The sequence below is a fragment of the Oncorhynchus mykiss genome, chromosome 3 (assembly GCF_057628025.1).
Source record: "Oncorhynchus mykiss isolate SJ-2025 chromosome 3, ASM5762802v1, whole genome shotgun sequence".
NCBI classification, from domain to species: domain Eukaryota; kingdom Metazoa; phylum Chordata; class Actinopteri; order Salmoniformes; family Salmonidae; genus Oncorhynchus; species Oncorhynchus mykiss.
Window position 1 is genome coordinate 65,879,097 of NC_143024.1, and position 25,287 is coordinate 65,904,383.

Sequence of the window (25,287 nt, forward strand, 5' to 3'; positions counted from 1 at the left end):
TGTCACGGATTCTCCGGTACTAATGCTCATTCCATGCACCAGTTCCGGAGGTTTACGTCACCGGCCTCTAGGCGTCACGGAACTGTCTCATTACGCACACCTGATTCCAATTCCATTGATTAGTAATTGTATATGTGTGCCCTCTGTTCACCATTGTCTTGTCGGTTATTGTTACCATGTCGATTGGTCTTGTGAGTACCTGCGCTTTGTTGTTTCGGCTTTCGTGCTGCGTGTATTTTGTACTCGTTGTTACGGGTCTCGTCCCGTGTATTGTTATTACGGGTCTCGTCCCGTGTATTTAATGTGTTTGGGTTACATCCCTGTGTTTTTGTAAACGTGTTTGTTTTGGGCTTCGTCCCTGTGTCTTTCATTTGGGTGGAGTATTAAAACCCGGCGCTTGTCTCCAATAATTTATACAACGTGACAGCAGTCTATTGGGAGAAGACAATTGTTTTTAGTTAATTTGTGATGCGATTTGTGAGTAGACTTTTGTTTGAGACTTCAAAGAAGGAAGTTTGTCTGATCTGACTTTGGTGATTAACAGCAGAATCAGCTAAATTTAATCTCCTCCCTCTCTCGCTCTCCCCCCTCCTCCTCCCATTCCTACCCCTCGTTCAGCTTCTTCTATTCCTCCCTCCTCGTCCTCCTCTACCCTGTTTTATACTTAAAGGCTCCTTGCAAGGATGCAGAGTTTTTTCATATCAGATGTCATGTGCCATGACACACTTTTATATCATATCATACCTGCCAGCTTCAAAAAGCTGAGCGTTCACATATCACTAACATGAAACACCCAAGAAGCGAGCCTCAGATGGTGACACCCCATTATTTTGAGGATAACTTCAACTGCCTGGGTCCTCTTCCTCCCTGACAGAGAAACTGACCTAAGTCTGTGGAGAAGCAGCTATCAGCCCAGGTTGATCAGAGAGACAGTACTGACCATGTCTCAGAGAGGTGTAACATACTGTATGAGTGACACTTTGATGACTTGTCTACCTCAGATTGGTGAGGAAAAACAGTTACTGAAAGTTGCAAAGATACTGTATGCTATTCTGAATGCTGCAGATCAACTGTTTGAGGCAGCCGTTGGAACATATTATACAGTATATTTATAACAGTGGAACAGAGTAAGTGGGAGGACAGAGAGAGAGATTGAATGTCTTAGTGTGGTGTTTGAAGGCCACTGTATTGAGTAATCCGAGGATACGCTTCAGTCTGATCTTCTGTAGGTGGGGCAAACTCCTCATTCACCTTAGTTTGTTGTGATAATGAAAGAGGTGTCAGAGCTTCAAAACTCAAACTATCTAGGTAATATAAAATGTGAGAAAAAGGTTCAAGGTCTCTAGTAGCACTGTGTCAGCAGAAGCAGAGGGAACAAAGAAATTAAGTGAGATAAAAGGAGAGCGAGAGAGAAAGGGACGTAGTGAGAGAGGAAGAGAAATGCAGGGAGAGAGAGGGAGAGAGCTCCATCAACAGTTTGTGGAGAAACAGAGGGAGAGAATATTGCGAACTGAACACATTACAAAGTATAGGCTCCCCTGGGGTCGTTAAGACAACACAGAGGAATGCTTCTACTCTTATTTGTCAGGCAGCAGCTATTTGATATTTCATAAGGAGGCCACAGGCACCAATTCTTACGGGATCATCATCTGACCTCTCCTTAGCAATTATCCTAAAATAAACTTAAAAGCACTGTGGCATAGTTAGATTAGAGACACAAACAGGTTCTAACAAACCTGTTAATGAACTGATCATGTTTTCCTCTGGAAGACTAATTAGTTAGTTTTTTTGGCAATGAATCCCCCATTTTTTCTAATAGCTATTTTTTTTAAATCCTATATTAATACAATATATATTCTCATTGTAAGATGTGTGTCACGTTTTGACCTTAGTTCCTTTGTTTTGTCTTTGTTTTAGTATGGTCAGGGCGTGAGTTGGGGTGTGCAGTCTATGTTCTTTTTTCTTTGATTTGGGATTTCTGTGTTTGGCCTGGTATGGTTCTCAATCAGAGGCAGCTGTCAATCGTTGTCCCTGATTGAGAACCATACTTAGGTAGCCTGTTTTCACCCTTGAGTTGTGGGTGATTATTTTCTGTTGAGTGTTTGTATTCTGCACCAGACAGAACTGTTTCGGTTTCGTTCGTTCAGTTTGTTGTTTTTTATTTCAGTGTTCAGTTTGATTAATTAAATATTAACATCATGAACACGTACCACGCTGCGCTTTGGTCCTCACCTTCTTCCACCAACAACGGCCGTTACAATGTGAATGGAATTTCATTGCCTTATCCTTTGAGCTCTTACTGAGAATTCAGGTATTAAGTGAATACCTGAATTCCATGTCCTCACTATTCAAACAGCATGTCGTGGTCTAATTGCACTGACTTGGTAAAATGACACATTTGCTAATGTATACAGCTTGAATAGGAATGTGTGGTTCTATTGTGTGAGTGGAAGTCTCATGACAAAAGAACACAGAGTGTTCTTGTCTGAAAAGAGGAAGACCAATGATGATGTGACGCGGTGCAGGTCCTAATCCAAGTACTTGTCCTCTCCCGTCTGGACTACAGCAACTCAATGTTGGCTGGGCTCCCAGCTTGTGCCATCAAACCCCTGCAACTTATCCAGAATGCTGCAGCCCACCTGGTTTTTAACCAGCCCCCGCTCCTCTGCACACTCCACCGGCTTCCAGTCGAGGCGCTAGTCAAATTTAATTTATTACACATTTATTCACAAAATTAATCATATAATTGTTGAATAATCATAATCAATAATAATTATTATGAACACTTTATGTCAAGGTACCTTAATAAATCCTTTATAATACTTATGGTATTGTGGTACTTATAAACCAGTTATAAAGGAGGTATTGTCAACAAATAAGATTATTTACAAGTCATTTGTGAATGTTTGATTAATGGTTTGACTCACCATTTATATGCATATTTATACATCTATTTATATATGTCATGAATTGGATATTTATTGATTGTTAATAAGTGGATTTGTGAGTGTGAGTTCATGCACTTACTAATATCTCAGTTGATGATTAATGTAGACCCTTATAAGCCATTTACTTAATGTAATCTAAAGTGTGCAATATATATTTTATTTATGTTTATTTGCGCAAATGTAGTAAGGTTAGAGAGGGAAGGCAATACATAGGCCATAGCGGCAATTTTTAAAATCGTATTTTACCTGGGTTTTGTGGGTTTGGCAACGAATATGTAGCGAGGACCAGCCAACAAGAGCACACAGGTCGCAGTGGCGGGTAGTATATGGGGCTTTGGTGACAAGATGGATGGCACTGTGGTAGACTGCATCCAATTTGCTGAGTAGAGTGTTGGATGCTGTTTTGAAAAATGACATCGCCAAAGTCAAGAGTCGGCAGGATAGTCAGTTTTACGAGGGTATGTTTGGCAGCATGAGTGAAGAAGGCTTTGTTGCGAAATAGGAAGCCAATTCTAGATTTAACTTTGGATTGGAGATGCTTAATAGGAGTCTGGAAGGAGAATTTACCGTCTAGCCAGACACCTAGGTATTTATAGTTGTCCACATATTCTAAGTCAGAACCATCCAGAGTAGTGACGCTAGTCGACCGAGCGGGTGCGGCAGCGATCGGTTGAAGAGCATGCATTTAGTTTTACTAGCATTTAAGAGCAGTTGGGAGCCATTGAAGGAGTGTTGTATGGCATTGAAGCTCATTTGGAGGTTTGTTAACACAGTGTCCAAAGAACGGCCAGATGTATACAGAATGTCTTCTGTGTAGAGGTGGATCAAAGAATCACCCGCAGCAAGAGCGACATCATTGATATATACAGAGAAAAGAGTCAGCCCGAGAATTGAACCCTGTGGCACCCCCATAGAGACTGCCAGAGGTCCGGACAACAGGCCCTCTGATTTGACACACTGATACTCTATCTGTGAAGTAGTAAGTGAACCAGGTGAGGCAGTCATTTGAGAAACCAAGGCTGTTGAGTCTGCCGATAAGAATACGGTGATTGATAGAGTCGAAAGCCTTGGCCAGGTCGATGAAGACGGCTGCACAGTACTGTCTTTTATCGGTGGCGGTTATGATATCATTTAGGACCTTTAGCGTGGCTGAGGTGCATCCGTGACCTCATCGGAAAACAGATTGCATAGCGGAGAATATACGGTGGGATTCGAAATGGTCGGTGATCTGTTTGTTCACTTGGCTTTCGAAGACTTTAGAAAGGCAGGGCAGGATGGATATAGGTCTGTAATAGTTTGGGTCAAGAGTGTCTCACCCTTTGAAGAGGGGGATGACCACGGCTGCTTTCCAATATTAAGGAATCTCAAACGATACGAAAAAGAGGTTGAACAGACTAGTAATAGGGGTTGCAACAATGGCGATGGATAATTTTAGGAAGAGAGGGTCCAGATTGTCTAGCCCAGCTGATTTGTAGGGATCCAGATTTTTCAGCTCTTTCAGAAGATCAGCTGTCTGGATTTGGATGAAGGAGAAGCAGGTGAGGGCTTGGGCCAGTTGCTGCGGGGGGTTCAGAGCAGTTGGCCGGGGTTGCGGTAGCCAGGTGGAAAGCATGGCCAGCCGTAGAGGAATGCTCATTGAAATTCTCGATTATCATGGATTTATCAGTGGTGACAGTGTTTCCTATTCTCAGTGCAGTGGGCAGCTAGGAGGAGGTACTCTTATTCTCCATGGACTTTACAGTGTCCCAAAACCTTTTGGAATTAGTGCTGCTGGATGCAAATGTAGTTTTAGTGCTGCTGGATGCAAGGATGCTTTCCTAACTGACTCTGTGTATTGGTTCCTGACTTCCCTGAAAAGTTGCATATCGCTGGGACTATTCGAAGCTAGTGCAGTACGCCACAGGGTGTTTTTGTGTTGGTCAAGGGCAGTCAAGTCTGGAGTGAACCAATGGCTATTTCTGTTCTTAGTTCTGCATTTTTTGAAAGGGACATGCGTATTTAAGATGGTGAGGAAATCACTTTTAAAGACCTACCAGGCATCCTCTACTGACGTGATGAGGTCAATATCCTTCCAGGATACCCAGGCCAGGTCGATTAGAAAGGCCTGCTCACAGAAGTATTTTAGGGAGCGCTTGACAGTGATGAGGGGTGATCGTTTGACCGCGGACCCATAACTGTCGCAGGCAATGAGGCAGTCATCACTGAGATCCTGGTTGAAAACAGCAGAGGTGTATTTTGAGGGCAAGTTGGTCAGGATGATATCTATGAGGGTGCTCATGTTTATGGATTTGGGGTTGTACCTGGTAGGTTCCTTGATAATTTGTGAGATTGAGGGCATCTATCTTAGATTTTAGGACGTCCGAGGTGTTAAGCATATCCCAATTTAGGTCACCTAGCAGCAGCTCTGACGATAGATGGGGGGCAGGAGGCTTCTGATGGAGGCTTCTGATGTTAATATGCATGAAACCAAGGCATTTACAGTTGCAGAAGTCAACAAATGATAGTGCCTGGGGACACACAGGGCCTAGGTTAACCTCTACATCACCAGAGGAACTGAGGAGGAGTAGGATGAGGGTACAGCTTAAGGCTATAAGAACTGGTCGTCTAGTGCTTTGGGAACAGAGAAAAAAAGGAGAAGATTTCTGGGCGTGGTAGAATATATTCAGGGCATAATGTACAGACAATGGTATGGTAGGGTGCGAGTACAGTGGGGGTAAACCTAGGCATTGAGTGATGATGAGAGAGGTTTCATCTCTGGAGGCGCCAGTTAAGCTAGGTGCGGTCTCCGCATTTGTGGGGGGTTGGACAATGGGGCTATCTGAGGCATGTTGAGCAGGACTAGGGGCTCCGCAGTATAATAAAACAATGAGAGCTGCCCTAAACAACAGTATACAAGGCATAGTGACGTTAGAAAAAGGCATAAAGCAAACACAGGTGTTGATTGGGAGAGCTAAGACATCAGCGGATGAGACAACAACGGGTAAATAGCTAGGACAACAACAATGGGTAAATGGCGATGAATAGGCAGAGGGGGTCAGTTCGCTACACACAGGGCCTGAGTTTGAGGCTTGGCCGACAGATAAACAAAATGAACCGTGTTAATAAACAGTCCAGCAGGCATCAGCTGTTTAGCGGAGTGATCATTGGGTCCAATGAGCAGCAAAGATGAAACAGGGAGCTGTTCGGTTGTCGATTACTATGCAAGGCGAGCGGGGGACACAGCGTTCAGGAAGCTAGCAGGCCAGGGCTAGCAGATGGATCAACACCAACATCCAGCAGAGGCCCGGTTGAGAGCACCTAGGCCGAATTACGTCAGCAGACCATCAGACCAGTCGTGATGGATCGGTGGGACTCCGTGTCGACAAAGGGTCCAGGCAAATTGGCAAGATAGGTTTTGTAGTTGGTGTACTTTATTTGCTAGCAGGAAATGGGCCTAGCTCGAGGCTAACTGGAGGCTAGCTGGTGCATGCTTCTGGACAAGGGCATTAGCCACAATAGCCACGTGGTAGCAACTAGCTAGCTGCGAAGATCCGGCGTAATGGTCCAGAGCTTGTGGCAGGAATCCGGTGATGTTGTGGGAAAAAAGGCAGTCCGATATGCTCAGGGCAGATATCGTGCTGTGCAGACGGGCAGGTATCATCTGGGCTTTCTGGGCTAAAGCGGCTGGAGTCCAAGGTAAAGACTGCTAGCAGTGGCTAACAATGACAAAAAAATTGTAGACTATTAGCTGGCTAGCTTCTGATGGAGGTTCCAGTTAAGAGGTCCAAAAATAGCAGATCTGTACCACATTGGATGAGGCAGGTTGCAGGAAGGTAAAAAAGAGATTGAAATGTATACAAAACCCCCAGAAAAAGACAATATTTACATGGGACGAAAACAAACACGTCTTACTGCTTCGCCATCTTGGTAACATCTGAAATAATTACAATTTAGCATTAACACTGGAGTGATAGATGTGCAGACGATGATGTGCAAGTAGAGATACTGGGGTACAAAATAGCAAAAAAATAAATAACAATATGGGGATGGGATAGTTGGGTGTGCTATTTACAGATGGGCTGTGTACAGCTGCAGCGATCGGTAAGCTGCTCTGACAGCTGATGCTTAAAGTTAGTGAGGGAGTGAGGTCTCCAGCTTCAGAGATTTTTTTCAATTTGTTCCAGTCATTGGCAGCAGAGAACTGGAAGGCATGGCGGCTTAAATAGGTGTTGATTTTGGGGATGACCAGTGAAATATACCTTCTGGATTGCGTGCTATGGATGGGTGTTGCTATGGTGACCAGTTAGCTGAGATAGGGTGGAGCTTTACCTAGCAAAGACTTACAGATAGATGACCTGGAGCCAGTGGGTTTGGCGACAAATATGTAGCGAGGACCAGCCAAGGAGAGCATACAGGTCGCAGTGGTGTTTAGTATATGGGGCTTTGGGGATGGCACTGTGAATGACTACATCCAATTTGCTGAGTAGAGTTTGAGGCTATTTTGTAAATTACATCGCCGAGTCAAGGATCGGTAGGATAGTCAGTTTTACGAGGGTATGTTACAAAAGGCGGCTTTGTTACAAAATAGGAATACGGATTTAATTTTGGATTGGAGATGCTTAAAGTGAGTCTGGAAAGAGAGTTTACAGTATAACCAGACACCTAAGTATTTGTAGATGTCCACATATTCTAAGTCAGAACCATCCAGAGTAGTGATGCTAGACGGGCGGGCAGGTGCGGGCAGCAATCGGTTGAAGAGCATGCATTTAGTGACACATATACAGTGTATATTTTATAAATAATTATGTGATTTTTACTCAGCAAAAGTAGTACCTGACGATGCACCAATGGCAAAAAACAACAACATAAACATACAATGATAAAAGAAGAAGTACACAATACAAGGAAGCATAAGAACATAACACCCCCCCCAAAGAAAAAATAGAGCATCTCCAGAATCAGTTTATTTAGTTGACTTGACAAGACGAACTGGCAACAGACAAACAGGGAACACGGGAATAAATACCCATGGACTAATGAGAAAAACAGGTGACAACTGGAGGTGGGTGGAGACAATAACAAAAACAGGTGAAACAGATCAGGGCGTGACAGGACTCTAGAAAGGACTCTAAGGACTCTAAGGACTCTAGAAATGGGGAAAGGCCCAATGAAATGGGGGGAAAGTTTGCGGGATTTCACCCGGAGGGGCACGTCCCGAGTGGAAAACCATACCCGCTGTCCGATACGATAGTGGGAAGCCGGAGTCCGGTGGTGATCAGCTTGTCGACGATACCTGGAGATGGACTTGAGAAGAGCCGACAGCGGCGGATGAACATCTGGGCTGAAGGTATGTTGACCTCAACTTCTTGCTCTGGGAAGAGTGGAGGCTGATACCCCATGGAGCATTCGAAAGTCCAGTGGCTGAGCAGGGAAGAGTGTTCCTGGCATATTCCACCCAGACCAGTTGCTGATTCCAGGTTACTGGCAACAAGACACCTGAGTGCCATCTCCATGTCTTGAATGACTCGCTCAGACTGGCCATTGGATTGGGGATGAAACCCGGAGGACAGGCTGGCCGACAACCCGATAAGGGTGCAGAACGCCTTCCAGAATCGGGACGGAAACTGAGGACCCCGATTCAAGACAATGTCGACCGTCTCCTTGACTGAAGGTAACTTAGGAAGAGGGATGAAATGGGCGGCTTTTGAGAACCTATCTACCACCGTCAGAATGGTAGTGTTGCCATCTGACAGAGGAAGTCCAGTGACAAAATCCAGGTAAATATGGGACCAGGGGTGATGGAACAGGGAGTGGCTGAAGGAGGCCAGACGGAGCTTGCCGCGGAGTCTTGCTTTGAGCACACACCATGCATCCGGTGACAAAGGCCGAGACATCAGGAGCCCATTCCTCTCTCTACTCTACTGAAAATCCCTTTGTTAACATTGAGAGAGAGTCTGGTGACATCAAAAGATGGGAAACGGAACCATATTGTGGTAATCCAACCAGTTGAAAATATGCATTGGGACTTAATGAATATGATGCCAGTTCAGTTGGCGTCTGAGACATGATTACTGATGATAGGACGACATAAACTGTATCTTGGAAAATCTACACATTGAATTGTTGTGCAATTTAAATGTTTAAATATGAAACTATTTGTGAAAAGATTAAGCGTAATTTTTAGCTCCTAAATGAGAGAATTGGTTTTCATGAGTGAACTATGCTCAACTCAGTGGCCCTGCCCATGTGAACAGATACTGGTTGTAAACTATGAAACACGGCCCTCTCCCTCAATCCTATATAAGCCCTTGATGAAAATGTAACTTCCTGTTCCAAGGACATGTGGACTTGAGGTCCCCACGTTGAAAGGATAAAGACCACCTACAGAACTAAGCCAACTTCAGCAAGAACCTGACGAAATTAGCATTGAATTTCAATGTGAAGGTGACGACCTACACGCCGGAAGGATAAATTCCGACTATACCAGCCAGAATATAGCATGAGCTTAAAGTATGGCAACTTGGTATGAACTTTGAGCTCTTATTCACTAAAGAAGTGATACCTCCTAGCCATTGCGTTAGCGCAGCAACTGTAAACATGGGCTAGGAAAGGACGGATGAACGTATCCGGTCTAACACACACAACGTTACTACAACTTATCCAGTTTACCACCAGAGACGTTCTTCAGATGACCAGAGATCCATGCTGGACCACCCGGTCTTCCATCTACGAACAATCTACCGAAGCGCAGCTCAGAGTAAATATTTATTGCATTCTCCTTTTTCAAATGGGTGGTAATTTAGAATGCATAAGATACTGTATTTACGATAGCATAGCTTCTCCCTTTGTTACTCAGTCTTCCCGCTCTTTCACTCAAACCCAACCCCCCTCTCTTTGTGTAACCAGGAGTCATAGCTGTTGCATCCGCTAGGGACGTTTTCCTTGATGACATAATTTGCAATCAATGTATTCTGTGTAATTCTGTGTGATTATTTGGGTATTTAGTAAATAAATAATTTAACCAAATTTTGTATTGCTGATTCAACTTGTTAGCCAGGGTTCGTGAAGATAACCAAGAATTTACAACTTTCAGATGAGACTAAATAAGGTGACGATTAAATATTGACTGCCACTGATGTAAAAGATTACTAGGTCTTTAAGAGTTTATTCAGAAGATTACAGCTCTATAAACATTATTGTCCTTCTTTTCCACAAAGAAGAACCTTGTGCCGGCAGGAGAGGCAGAAGGGCGAATGCTCCCAGCCGCCAGAGAGTCCTCAATGTACTCCTCCATGGCCTTGGTCTCAGGGTCAGACAGGGAATATAGCTGACCTCGAGGCGGTGTGGTGCCCGGGAGGAGGTCAATAGCACAATCGTAAGGACGATGTGGAGGAAGGGATTTTGCACAAGCCTTGCTGAAAACCTTCAGCTGGTCATGATACTCTGCTGGAACGGCAGAGAGATCTGAGGCCGTACTTAATCCTGGAGGTAGATGTTCTAGGGAAGGCAGCGCCAGTCTTAGGCAGTGTGAATGCTTATGTGAACATTCCCTAGGCGATAATCTAGCTCTGCCCAGTTGCATCGGTTCCGTTGTATCTGACTCACCTGCCGCTTATGATTCTCGAGGGAACTCAGGTGGCTTCGGGTCTTCTAGGAAATACAGCCTTCGGGGACTTCCGGATTCCCTTGGAGATGAACGAACAGCAGCGGATGAACGAGTGTGCCTTGACGTAATTCAAATAATTTTCGTGCCGCCTCTCTTCCGGATACCGGAGAATCAAACACCTTCCTCACCTCTGCCATGAAATTCTCCAGATGATGACAAATGGCAGCTTGTTGTTCCCAAACTGCCGTAGCCCAGGAGAGCGCCCCTCCTGACATTAGCGTAATAATATACACTATCTTCGAATGGTCCGAAGGGAATGAAGATAACTGTAGCTCAAAAATAAGGGAGCACAGAGAAAGAAAACCCCGGCAGGTTGGGAGGTCTCAGAGGTGGCGGGCTGTCTATGAGCTAACTCACTGATTTGCTCTATAATAGCCTTGAACCCTTGGTCATGGCGTCCCGTCAGGGAACGAAGCCCTTCCAAAAGGTTCTGCAGTAGCTCCTCATGCTTCCCAATGGTGACGCCCTGCAAGGTAGCTGTTCCAAGTCTGCTGGGTCTGTCATGGCGAGTTCGTACTATAAGGGCACAGGGCGAGACCCAGATGAGGGTAGCTAAACCTGTAACACGACTAGCCATCACATGATAGAGTAGGTTGCTAGCTTGGTGCATGCCAGCTAGTAGTAAAGTTACAACAGGGCAGCTAAGTTACCTTCAACCACAACTATGGAATCTGACGGGAAATTGGTCTTGAGTCATGACCTATCAGAACTGTATATTGTATAAATATAACTTTGCCATAACTATTCCCCCCCCCCACCCCCAACCCCCCCTTTATTTGTAGCCATTGGTGGAGCATCAGGTACTGTCTAGTAATGTGGCCAGCTTTTGGGGAGTAACAAGTAATTTACAAACATTTATAATGTATATTTTATAGTGCACACTTTAGATTAGGGACTGAAAATAGTTGATTCATAATTAGTAAATGGTTTAAAAGGATCTACATGAATAATCAACTGGAGGTATTATTAGTAAGTGCATGTACTATAAATACACTCATTAACAATTAATAACTAACTATACCATTCATGACATATATGAATATGGCAACAAAACCCATATAAATAATCTGATGAGTTGACAATAACTATTTTACAACTCTTATAAATACATTAGTACTACATTATTAATCATTTATGAATTAGTTATTAATGTTCATATAAATCATTAATCATCATTTAAAATAGTGTTTGTAGATGTATAAAATTATAATTACAAATGTAGGAATAATGATTAATAAATGGTAAGTTAACACTTTACAAACTATTTATAAATGGTTTATACAGGGACCTTAATATAAAGTGTTACCTGCTGTCAAAGGTTAACTAATGCAGGGTTTCCCAAACGTTTTCAATCAGGCCCCCATTCCAGCATTGGGGAACATCCCGCGCCACGTCTATTTCTATGGGCATAGGTCCTAACAGAAACTTTTCACATCCCTCTTGTTGGTGAAGATAAAATTCAACACATTTTGTAATGGGGTGCAGAGAAAACTTCACAGTTTTAAAGCTAATTTTAGTGAATCAAACATTACAAGAGAGAAGAGTGGATTCACTTTTTCAATGCAAGTTAGGGATACCATTTCATATTGGATTTATTATCCACAAAAAGGTAAGATGTGTTTTTAATTATGGTGCTGCTCTGCACACACAAGCTGTTAGCTAGCTCTGGTCCAATGTTAACCTCTCTGGGATATTCGGGACGGTAGCGTCCCACCTCAACAACAGCCATTGAAAGTGCAGGGCGACAAATTCAAAACAACAGAAATCCCATAATTAAAATTCCTCAAACATACAAATATTTCACAGATAAACTTGTTGTAAATCCAGCCACAGTGTCCGGTTTCAAAAAGGCTTTACGACGAAAGCACACCAAACAATTATGTGAAGAGGTATTTATGACTGTCATAAACCAACCCCCCAGGCTAAAGTCATGACATATGTTAGGTCAGTACCTAGTCACAGAAAAACACAGCCATTTTTCCAGCCAAAGAAAGTAGTCACAAAAAGCAGAAATAGAGATAAAATGAATCACTAACCTTTGATGATCTTCATCAGATGACACTCATAGGACTTCATGTTACACACTACATGTATGTTTTGTTCAATAAAGTTCATATTTATATCCAAAAATCTCAGTTTACTTTGACGCGTTATGTTCAGTAGTTAAGAAAAATCTGGTGATTTTGCAGAGAGCCACATCAATTTACAGAAATACTCATAATAAACCTTGCTAAAAGATACAAGTGTAATGCATGGTATTTTAGATCCACTTCTTCTTAATGCAACTGTGTCAGATTTCAAAAAAGCTTTACCGAAAAAGCACACCATGCAATAATCTGAGTACAGCGCTCAGACAACAAAGCAAGCCATACAGATATCCGCCATGTTGTGGAGTCGACAAAGTCAGAAATAGCACTATAAATATTAACTTACCTTTGATGATCTTCATCAGAATGCACTCCCAGGAATCCTAGTTCCACAATAAATGTTTGATTTGTTCAACAACGTCCATTATTTATATCCAAATACCTCCTTTTTGTTTGCGCGTTTAGCCCAGTAATCCAAATTCATGAGGCGCGAGCAGACGAAAAGTCAAAAAGTTCCGTTACAGTCCATAGAAACATGTCAAACGATGTATAGAATCAATCTTTAGGATGTTTTTATCATAAATCTTCAATAATGTTCCAACCGGAGAATTCCTTTGTCTTCAGAAATGCAATGGAACGCAAGCAAACTCTCACGTGAACGCGCATGGTCAGCTCATGGCACTCTGGCAGACCTCTGACTCGTTCAGCTCCCATTCCCCCCTCCTTCACAGTAGAAGCATCAAACAAGGTTCTAAAGACTGTTAACATCTAGTGGAAGCCTTAGGAAGTGCAATATGACTCCATAGACACTATCTTGGATAGTCAAAGAGTTGAAAAACCTCAGATTTCCCACTTCCTGGTTGGATTTTTCTCAGGTTTTTGCCTGCCATATGAGTTATGTTATACTCACAGACATCATTCAAACAGTTTTAGAAACTTCCGAGTGTTTTCTATCCAAATCTACTAATTGCATCCATATTCTAGCTTTTAGGACTGAGGAGCAGGCAGTTTACTCTGGGCACCTTTTTATCCAAGCAACTCAATACTGCCCCCCTGTCCCAAAGAAGTTAAGCCAACTCTGAAGTTAAAAGACGTTCAAAGTTCCTCCATAGGTATAATTCATCACAAGATGCCCAGCGCTTCAAGCCAAGCCTCCTCCTCCACCCTCACTCACTCTCTCCCCCCTCACTTCCTCTCTCCCCTCTCACTCCCTTTCTCCCCAACCTACACTTGTCTTAAACAACTTGCTGAGACATAGCTTGCCCGCCCCATAGCAAGCTGTTCTGTCCGCATTGCGTGATTGGTGAAGTAATTTACTGTTGCACTAAATGTAAAAACAAACACGATTTCAGAGTTTAACCTTTCTGATCTCCCCATCCCGGATCCGGGTTCGTGAATACAGACTCAAGCTCATTACCATAACGCAACGTTAACTATTCATGAAAATCGCAAATGAAATGAAATAAATATGCTAGCTCTCAAGCTTAGCCTTTTGTTTTGAGGGCATGGCAGATTTACGCCCCCTTTGGAGAAATTGGGTACCCCTAGTAAACTGAAAAAAAAAATATCAAAAATTGCTAATATATGCATATAATAATTATTATTGGATAGAAAACACTCTAAAGCTTCTAAAACCGTTGGAATTATGTCTGTAAGTATAGCAGAACTCACAGGGCATGCATTCTTCCAAACTAGTTTTTGTGGCCATGAAAGTTGGAGCAACTTTGACGTCATGGCCCCCACCCTTCCCGACCACTTATGGATCTGGGGACACTTTCCATCTCTTCCACTAGATGTCCTCTTTATTTGGAGCGTTCAATCGTTCAAATCGCGCGAGAATTGGCCCTATAGGAGTGATTGGAGGAAGTGTCGCGATAAAAAAACCTGTGCGTTAGGGCGCGAATTGGTCACAGCCATTCCTTTGTTCCAGCACTCCTGGGAAGAGCAAACGATGCCCGGTTGAATTGAAGTTTGTTTTGCACGTCTAAAACATCATAAAGCTTGCTTCTGCACTTAGTTTGACCTGTTTAGTCGACATATAATGTGTAATTTTGAAGTTTTGATGCGCAACTTATCCGGACCGGAGGACGTTTTGGGTGCATTTCAGCTGATGTTATTAGCAGTAGCTAATACAAAGACGCAAGACTTGAAACCAAACGATGTATTGGGTAAGTATGAACCCTTCCAGAACATTCTGAACGAAGACCATCGAAGGTAAGGGAATATTTATGCTTAAATCTGTGTTTCTGTTGACTCCAACATTACGTGGAAATGTAGCTTGGAACTGAGCGCTGTCTCAGCATATGAAATAGTGTGCGATTTCTGTAACGTTAAAAATAAATCTAACACAGCGGTTGCATAAAGAAGCAGTGTATCTTTCTAACTATATGTAGAACATGTATATTTAGCCAAAGTTTATGATGTCTATTTACGTTATCTTGCCGAGCTACCTAGATTTCATGCGGGCATTTTTGAGTAATTTCTGAACATGAGTACACTGTAAATGGACATTTATGGATATATATGGCATATTATTGAAAAAAAAAATGTACTGTGTAACATGTCCTATCACTGTCATCTGATGAAGATTTTCAAAAGGTTAGTGAGCGATTTATTTTTTAATCCTGCTTTTATAATTTTATATTTTCTGGGACAAAATGGCTGCCGCTTGTCTTTGTTTCGGTGGTGGTCTAATATAAATGTGTGGTGTGTTTTCGCCGTAAAACATTTTAAAAATCTGACATGCTGGGTAGATGAACAAGGTGTTTATCTTTCATTTGAGCTATTGGACTTGTTAATGTGTGGAGGTTAAATATTTCTAAGAATATTTTTGCGTTCCATGCGCCACCGTTTGAGCTGAACGGGGGGGAGGGTGTTCCTCCAGAGGAACTCCTGGCATCAACAGGTTTTAACAACACTGTCATCTCAGATTTTCAAAATATGCTTCTCAACCATTGCAAAACAAGCATTTGTGTAACAGTATTGATGGCTAACGTAGCATTTAGCATTAGCATTCAGCTGGCAACATTTACACAAAAAAACAGAAAAGCATTCAAAAAAATCATTTACCTTTGAAGAACTTCAGATGTTTTCAATGAGGAGACTCTCAGATAGCAAATGTTCAGTTTTTCCTGAAAGATTATTTGTTTAGGACAAATCGCTCCGTTTTCTGCGTCACGTTTAGCTATGAAAAAACCCCTGTATCCAGGATTGTGTAAATCTATCAGCAAGCTCATTAGCATAACACAACGTTAACTATTTATGAAAATCGCAAATGAAATGAAATAAATATGCCATCTCTCAAGCTTAGCCTTTTGTAAACAACACTGTCATCTCAGATTTTCAAAATATGCTTCTCAACCATAGGAAAACAATAATTTGTGTAAAAGTAGCTAGCTAGAGTTAGCATTTCGCGTTAGCATTTAGCGTTAGCATTAGCGTTAGCATCCAGCACGCAACATTAACAAAAACCTAAAAGCCTTCAAATAAAATCATTTACCTTTGAAGAACTTCTGATGTTTTCAATGAGGATACTCTCAGTTAGATAGCAGATGCTCAGTTTTTCCAAAAAGATTCCTTGTGTATTAGAAATAGCTCCGTTTTATACATCACATTTGGCTACCAAAAAAAATCCATAAATTCAGTCCTCAAAACGCAAACTTTTTTCCAAATTAACTCCATAATATCGACTGAAAACATGGCAAACGTTGTTTAGAATCAATCATCAAGGTGTTTTTCACATATCTCTTCATTGATACATCGTTCTTGGACACATGCTTTCTCCCCTGAATCAAATGGTAAAGTAGAAGCAGCTGGCAATTGCGCACCGAATTCGACGCAGGACACCAGGCGGACACTTGGAAAATGTAGTCTCTTATGGTCAATCTTCCAATGATATGCCTACAAATACGTCACAATGCTGCTAAGACCTTGGGCGAACGACAGAAAGTGTAGGCTCATTCATTGCGCAATCACAGCCATATAAGGAGAGAATGGAAAACAGAGCTTCAGAAATTCTGCTAATTCCTGGGTGATGCATCATCTTGGTTTCGCCTGTAGAATGAGTTCTGGGGCACTTACAGACAAAATCTTTGCAGATTCTGAAACTTCAGAGTGTTTTCTTTCCAAAACTGTCAAGAATATGCATAGTCGAGCATCTTTTCGTGACAAAATATCGCGCTTAAAACGGGAACGTTTTTTATCCAAAAATGAAATAGCGCCCCTAGAGCTCTAACAGGTTAAAAAGAAACAGGAAGGATCGGAATAAACCAGTACTTTTTGGGGGTTTCTAATCGGTTCAGAAATGTATTTTGCTGGTAGAAACAGTGGAATGGAATTTAAAAAATAATCGTTCTGTTCATAAGGAAACAATTTGAAAAAATTTCTGTTCCAACCATCCCCTGACTGTAACGGATGACATTTAGTAAGTCACTTACCCAACCCTGATCAAGTCATCACTGGTAGCAGCCAATGAGCAACAGTAATGTGTCCCTTTCTTTTCGAATGGCTTGGCATTACTGGAACGTGGGCTGGCAGGGAAGCCATTTAGAGAAATGTCACATTGTAATGTTTCCGCTGTCTCCCACTGTGATAGACATGTCTATAGTGTTTCTTGGGCGCTGTTATTTACATTTAGACTCTAGCTTCCTCTGGCACCTAACAGACCTTTTGCAGACGCTGAAAATGTGAGTGTTGCGTCTCAACATCTTGAGACAGTATAGGCCTCTCTGATACAAGGAAATCACAGAACCTGTTGTCTCTACAGAAGAAGGGAACTTTTATAAAGTACCTGCAGTGAGAACAAGTAATTTTGGGGGGGAAGGATGAGTTTCAGACAGTGAAACCTTGGGCAATTCCAAAGCTTTATTGCGTTCCTATATTGTCATTTATTTATTAATCATTCTTCTTTCTCAATTGTTTTGAGTCTCTCTCTCTCTCCATCTCTTCCCCCTATCTCTCTCACTGTCTCTGTCTCCCTGTCTGTCTCTCTCTCTTTTTACAGATTGGTTGTAAAGTGACAGTGCTGCTGTTCATCTATTTCTTGGCGACTAACTACTACTGGATCCTAGTGGAGGGCCTGTACCTCCATAGTCTCATCTTCATGGCCTTCCTCTCTGACACAAAGTACCTGTGGGGTTTCACCCTCATTGGATGGGGTGAGTGTGTGTCATAATTTTATTTTAATTTACCTATGTCGCTACAGGTTATTCTTATTGAGATTAAAACTATTTTGCAAGAGAGACCTGTGTGTGAGGATATCATTGTAGGACTGCAGCGTTTATGCGATTTGATTGGGTTGGTGTGCATTCTAAAAACAAATGTAGTACCCAAATTGTTGTTTACTTCATTTCATCAAGAGCTTTGGTAATCATGCTGTAATATTTGTTATCTAAATGCCAGTACACATTGAAAATGCACTCTGACACCAGAGACCTATACTACGTGCTTGGTTTGAGGAGTTAGCGTGTTAACTTTGATCAACTCTGAGTTCAACTCGGGATAACCAGAAGTGGAAAGAGTACTGAAGTATCCTACTTAAGTAGATGTACTGTTACTATAATAACATTTTACTAAAGTCGAAGGCAAACTAATGGTGTAAAAACTACTTAAGTAAAATGTAGTTTGCTAAAAAAAGTACGCAGAGTAAAAATAATGTAGTTACTTTTGTATAAAATGTTTTACCTTCTCTGTTGTTGTTGTTCCACATTATCTTTTCCATGCAATAAATAGAAAAAAGAAGAGAGGAAATACACTGAGTGTACAAAACATTAGGAAAACCTGCTCTTTCCATGACATAGTGTCACGACTTCCGCCGAAGTTGGTTCCTCTCCTTGTTCGGGCGGCTTTCGGTGGTCGGAGTCGCTGGTCTTCTAGCCATCATTGATCCACTTTTAATTTTCCATTTGTTTTGTCTTGTCTTCCCACACACCTGGTTTCAATTCCATCATTACATGTTGTGTATTTAACCCTCTGTTCCCCCCATATCCTTGTCCGGAATTGTTTATTGTAAGTGCTTGTGCACGTTATGTCTGGTGTGCGACAGGTTTTGAACCCATTGTGTTTGATTGTTTTGTTTACGGTGATTTTTATTATTAAACTGCGCCGTTGTAACACAGTTTTTGCTCTCCTGTGCCTGACTTCTCTGCCGCCAGTACGCACCCCTTACACATAGACTGACCAGGTGAATCCAGGTGAAAGCTTTGTTCCCTTACATATGTCACCACCTGTTAAATCCACTTTAATCCGTGTAGATAACGAGGAGGAGACGGGTAAAAGAAGGATGTTAGCCTTGAAATTGAGACATGGATGCTGTACTTTATGTGTGCCATTCAGAGGGTGAATGGGAAGGACAAAATATTTAATTGCCTTTGAATGGGGTATTGTAGTAGTTGCCAGGAGCAACAGTTTGAGTGTGTCAAGAACTGAAATGCTGCTGGGTTTTTCACACTCAACAGTTTTCACGTTCTGACCTTTTATTTCCTTTGTTTTGTCTTTATTTAGTATGAGTTGGGGTGGGCAGTCTGTTTGTTTTTATATGTTTGGTTTCTGTTTCGGCCTAGGATGGTTCTCAATCAGAGGCAAGTGTCAATAGTTGTCTCTGATTGAGAATCATACTTAGGTAGCCTGGGTTTCACTGTTGGTTTGTGGGTGTTTGTTTCCGTGTCTGTGTTTGTCGCCACACGGTACTTTTTCGGTTTCGTTTCTTCACGTTCCTTTTGTTATTTTTGTATTCAGTGTTCAGTGCTTTTTTGATTAAAGTTATGGACACTTACAACGCTGCATTTTGGTCGGATCCTTACTCCTCTTCAGACGAAGAGGAGATCTGCCGTTACAGAAACACCCACCAACCAAGGACCAAGCAGCGTGGTAAAGGACAGCAGCAGCAGCAGCAGCAGGGAAATGGACTTGGGAGGAGATTTTGGACAGCAAAGGACCCTGGGAACACCCAGGGGAATATCGCCGCCCCAAAGCAGAGCTGGAGGCAGTGAAAGCAGAGAGACGGCATTATGAGGAAGCCCGAGAGGCAGCCCCAAAAATGTATTGGGGGGGGGGGGGGGGTGGCACACGGGGAGTGTGGTGAAGGCAGGTAGGAGACCTGCGCCAACTTCCCGTGCTTACCGGAGAGCGAGAGGGACCTGGCAGGCATTGTGTTATGCGGTGGAGCGCACGGTGTCCCCGGTGCGTGTGTATAGCCCGGTGCGGTACATTCCAGCTCCTCGTATCGGCCGGGCTAGAGTGGGCATCGAGTCAGTTGCCATGAAGCCGGCTCTACGCATCTGGTCTCCAGTGCGTCTCCTCGGGCCGGCGTACATGGCACCAGCCTTACGCATGGTGTCCCCGGTTCACCAGCACAGCCCAGTGCGGGCTATTCCACCTCGCCGCACTGGCATGGCTACCGGGAGCATTCAGCCAGGTAAGGTTGGGCAGGCTCGGTGCTCAAGAACTCCAGTGCGCCTGCACGGTCCGGTCTATCCAGTGCCACCTCCACGCACGCACCTCCGGTGGCAGCCCCCCGCACCAGGCTGTCTCTCCGTCTTCTGGCTACAGGTGTTCCCGTCTGTCCAGCGCCGCCGGAGTCTCCCGTCTGCCCAGCGCCGCCGGAGTCTCCCGTCTGTCCAGCGCCGCCGGAGTCTCCCGTCTGTCCAGCGCCGCCGGAGTCTCCTGTCTGTCCAGCGCCGCCGGAGTCTCCCGTCTGTCCAGCGCCGCCGGAGTCTCCCGTCTGTCCAGAGCCGCCGGAGTCTCCCGTCTGTCCAGCGCCGCCGGAGTCTCCCCTCTGTCCAGCGCTGCCGGAGTCTCCCGTCTGTCCTGAGCCGCCGGAGGCTCCCGTCTGTCCTGAGCCGCCGGAGTCTCCCGTCTGTCCTGAGCCGCCGGAGCCGCCCGTCTGTCCGGAGCCGCCCGTCTGTACTGAGCTGCCGGAGCCGCCTGTCTGGCCTGAGCCGCCGGAGCCGCCCGTCTGGCCTGAGCCGACGGAGCCGCCAGCAGCATGTCCGGCGCTGCCGGAGTCTCCCACCTGTCGGGCACCGCCGGAGGCTCCCGTCTGTCCTGAGCCGCCGGAGTCTCCCGTCTGTCCTAAGCTGCCGGAGCCGCCCGTCTGTCCGGAGCCGCCCGTCTGGCCTGAGCCGCCGGAGCCGCCCATCTGGCCTGAGCCCCCGGAGCCGCCCGTCTGGCCTGAATAGTTGTCTCTGATTGAGAATCATACTTAGGTAGCATGGGTTTCACTGTTGGTTTGTGGGTGTTTGTTTCCCGCCACACGGTACTGTTTCGGTTTAGTTTCTTCATGTTTATTTTGTTATTTTTGTATTCAGTGTTCAGTGCTTTTTTAAATTAAAGTTATGGACACTTACCACGCTGCATCTTGGTCCGATCCTTACTCCTCTTCAGATGAAGAGGAGATCTGCCGTTACAACAGTTTCCCATGTGTATCAAGAATGGTCCACCACCCATAGGACATCCAGCAAACTTGACACAGATGTGGGAAGCATTGGAATCAACAATCGCCAGCATCCCTGTAGAACGCTTTCAACACCTTGTAGACTCCATGATATTACTGCACTGTTGGAGCTAGAAACATAAGCATTTCACTGCACCTGGGATGACATCTGCAAATATGTGTACGCAACCAACACATTTGATTTGAGTACAATAGCCCAAACACAGACCTTACATGCTTATTGTTCTCAGTAACTGAGAATGTAGTGAGTTTGTCAGATGTTCTCAGACCTAAAAAGATGCCTAATGTTGAGATGAATTCATATTTCGCTGTACCTATTATGTAAACTCACACAGTTATATGCAAGATTAATTCATTTAAACCAACCCATCTATTGTTCTCTCTCACTTCACACACACACAGACACACACACAATAACATTTGGATGAGGCGTAGACAAAACGTTACTTGTGTGAAATCAAAGAATAGCCCAATATCACATTCATTACATTCAATCACATAGAATTAATGTTTGCTGGGTAAAACGTTACTTTAACTGAGGCCTGAAGCCTAAACTTTACATAAGTATTCATAACACCTTTATGAAGCCGTTCATGAAACCTTAATGAGAGTTGAAGTAGGCCTATCATTCATTACATTAACCTTCATGATTGATGTATTCATTCATCATCATCATGTATAATGACCATACATCATCATGTATGATTTCATACATCATGATCTAACTAAATATAATTAGCTAAAAGAAGAATACAATTTGACCCAGATTCTATCGGAAACTTATTGAGACTTACTGAGGCTTTTAAATGAACGTTATCCTTATTTACACAGACACAGTGCATAGCTAAAAATCCTATTATCATTGGTTGGTGGTTAGCCATGCAGCTAGTTAGCTAACTTAGCTGCAAGGATAGCTAGCTACTAACTGCTACAGCTTGCATTGCAGCTTGCATTGCATGATTACACACTCACCTCTCCAGTACTTAAAGGAGCCCTGGTCACTGAAATGCCGCCATAGATGCTTCTCTTCGTCTTCTTCAGAAGACGCAGACACTGGATAGCTCTACTCCGTCTCTATGTCTCTCTAACTAGCTAAATTATTTTTGTCTTTTTGAATATCTTCATTATCGTTCAGTTTGTGTGCACAGTTTGATTTGATTGGCCTGTTTTGCACGCCAATTGAGAAAATAAACACGCTAATACACCAGAGTACATATCTGTAATATCTGAATAAGTACAAGGTTGTCTCTAGTTGTTACACAGGATTTAACTATTTAAATTGAAGTGTAACTTTATAGTTACCTATGAGCAATTTCTATATATTTACTTATTACTCAGTACCAAGTGAAAATACTTACAAACAATTTTATTGCAATGTAAAATACCTTACAGGATTTTTATTGTTAGATTAATAATTTGATTAATTAGATTAAACAAAGATATTGTCCTACTCAATAACATAAAAATAACTATTCTAGTGTTGACTCAAATCTGTAGCCTATAGTATGGTGAGTAGCTTAGATAGCTAATTTAGAAAAATAGAATTGTATTTTTCTTCCCTTTTTAGCATTACAAGTAACAAGGGAAATTGACAACTCAGTCTCTGACTCTGTCTTCATCTGTTTCTTTTTTGTAAGCATTTTCCCATCCTGGAGTCTAAGAGTTTGTGGTAGAGAAGAACAATGTATGATGGTTTAGTATAGACACTACATTACCCCTAGTTATCATCATCATGATTTCTATAGTTTAGGCATATAGCTAGTTATTGTGTTATCCAGCTGGCAATAATAGTGCTTACTAACAATAAAAAGTTAGCTAGTGTTTAGCTACATTGAAAAGGAACTCATGTTACTCATAATGTGTTGACACAAGTAGGTAGCTAGCTAACATTGTTATGCTGGGTGTGTCTAAAGTAATACCCTGAGAACAAGGTTCAGGGAAGATAAGAACTAGATAGCCTAGTTGGTGGGACCAATAAAAGTGCTAGTGAACGTTTACTAGCTAACCAACACTAGGCTAGCTAACAAAAGTTCTTCTTCTTCTTTAAATTTGTATTGGCGGATCGCAACCGAGTGGTGCGTACACCACCACCTACTGTACTGCAGTGTGAAGCAGGTCACTGCCTCCCTATTCATCAATTTCTCTTTTCTAGCACTCTGTTTCCGCCTACTGTTCTGGAATGTGAATTCATTACAATTAGTGACACAAAAAGGGAAGGGGAAAAGGATGGAGAAAGGGGAAGAAAAATGCCTTACCAACTAACCCTACTAAGGTCGATAACTAAGGTTGATGTCCTCACTCGCCTCGGAAATCTAATTAGATTAATACAACAATCCCCTTAGAAATCCGTCATTTTAAGCTAGAGATGTTTTTTTTGCGTTGGATGCGTCTCAATCCACCTCATGCACCTATGTCTCATTTCCATTTCTCCGGTAAAAGTTGACAGAGCTACAGTAGAGAGGTGTTTATCAGACCATGAGATATCCCAAAAATCGGTATTTTCACAAAATCGTCTGTAGCATCCAAACAGTTTGGGCTACACACTAATAGGCCTCATCTGTGGAAACGTGAGACTCTCACCTTCTTTTGCTCTAGGATGTGCACAAGACTCACTAGACTCGTTTGAAGGTCCTCCGGTACCATTTAAAAAAATGTATGGAAGTATATACAGTACAGAGACTGTTTAGTGCCAAATATGAGGGGTTAAATACAAAATAACAAAAGTTTCCTGGTCTTTCTTACATCTCTCAGATATAGGACAGACACTTCAGAACAAACTTCCATTAGATTGTTTGGGGGGACTTTCAGGTATGTTATTCCATTTGTATGGGCTAATAGTGGAAAAGCCAAAAATAATTTTAGATTTTTGGGGGGGATACTTCAAGGGGTCTTAAAATTCAAATTCAAATAGCTAAATGATCCTTGGTATGACTTCTTTAAAAAATCCATATAATTAGTAGACACCCCCCTCCCCCCCACCACCACTACTCCTCCGGCTTAGGCAGAGTTTATATTCTTATGGGTTAAAACCTCACCACTATTTCACTACTTGGCCCTATCTGATCATACACCAGGCTGGCAGCCTGGGAGGATGAGACACTGTCGTTCAACACACCTTGTAACTCTTCTGCAGTAAAATCTTTTACACCTAAGTACCTCCCTGCAGCTGCCACCACAACATATATTTTCTGTTATTTACGTTCCATTTCATTAGTACAGTTGATAACCATGGTTGTGAATGCTAAGAAACCAACCTTAGTGAAGAATGTTATTCCTATCACTCTCTATTGGCCTCGGCCTACTCATTGGTAGTCTCTTAGGATCAATCGCCCTGGACACATCTTCATCTTTCATCAATATTTCCGCTTTCTTCCTGTTTTCTTCCGAGCTACTGAAATATGGTTTTCAATTTCTGTGCCTGACGCCTATCAACCTCCCATCCTCCCATCTGCTTTCTCTCTCCTGTGTTGACGTTTTTGACCTACAACACTGTCTCTTTCAAGGCAATCTTTCATGTCTGGATTTTGCCCACTGACCATCTCGACCCAACCTTCACTGACCTTCTCACCTTTGCATGATCTCAGTGTCAATACATGGGGGCACGTTCGAGGTCGTCGTTATTTTGAGTGTGTTGCGCAGACCTAGCAATGATGTATATAAACCCTGGATTACTGATGCTATAGATACAGTAAAGAGGACAGTCAAACTCGACCAAAGCAATCGATTTGCAATGGAAATGTGTGGGCCATTGGGGAAAGATCCCGAATATCCTTATTGCCCCCCAGCAGAATTAGCCTACATTTTGGCTATTATTTCTGTGTATTTCACACTATGTTGAGGTAAAAATCTGAGTATAATGCTTGTATGGATGTTAACCCCAACACATATTCATGTTCATGTCACTTTAAACCTTAAACCTTAAAAAATTACTTTGAAACGACTATGATGACCATCTATTCTAACCAGATTATATGAACGGGAGTAAGCATTTAACAGTCACTTTTTCTAAACCTGAAAAGGGACAACTTCGAAATGTTATGCCGTGAAAACAGCCGATTATATCAAAATTGGACTTGAGTAACCACATTGTGGACCTGTTACAATAGATATCATGACGGATTTGACGAATATCCACTTTGTTAGATTAGACATGTT

The 25,287-nt window shown here is 42.8% G+C and overlaps 1 protein-coding gene and 1 long non-coding RNA gene across 2 annotated transcripts in view; one reads left to right on the forward strand and one right to left on the reverse strand.

Moving 5' to 3' along the window:
• LOC149984650 (uncharacterized) overlaps window positions 1-16,845 on the reverse strand; it is an 89,689-nt gene extending 72,844 nt beyond the window's left edge. Inside the window, exons 1-2 of the long non-coding RNA XR_016494778.1 lie at window positions 16,180-16,845; window positions 15,750-15,811 (exon numbers count right to left, since the gene is read on the reverse strand). This is a non-coding gene — a long non-coding RNA (uncharacterized LOC149984650). The remainder of the gene's footprint in view (window positions 1-15,749; window positions 15,812-16,179) is intronic.
• The window catches only part of LOC110520205 (parathyroid hormone 2 receptor-like), a 109,021-nt gene that overhangs the window by 41,823 nt on the left and 41,911 nt on the right, over window positions 1-25,287 (forward strand). Inside the window, exon 7 of the mRNA XM_090229932.1 lies at window positions 17,683-17,836. Coding sequence (XP_090086058.1) covers window positions 17,683-17,836 — 154 coding nt within the window. The remainder of the gene's footprint in view (window positions 1-17,682; window positions 17,837-25,287) is intronic.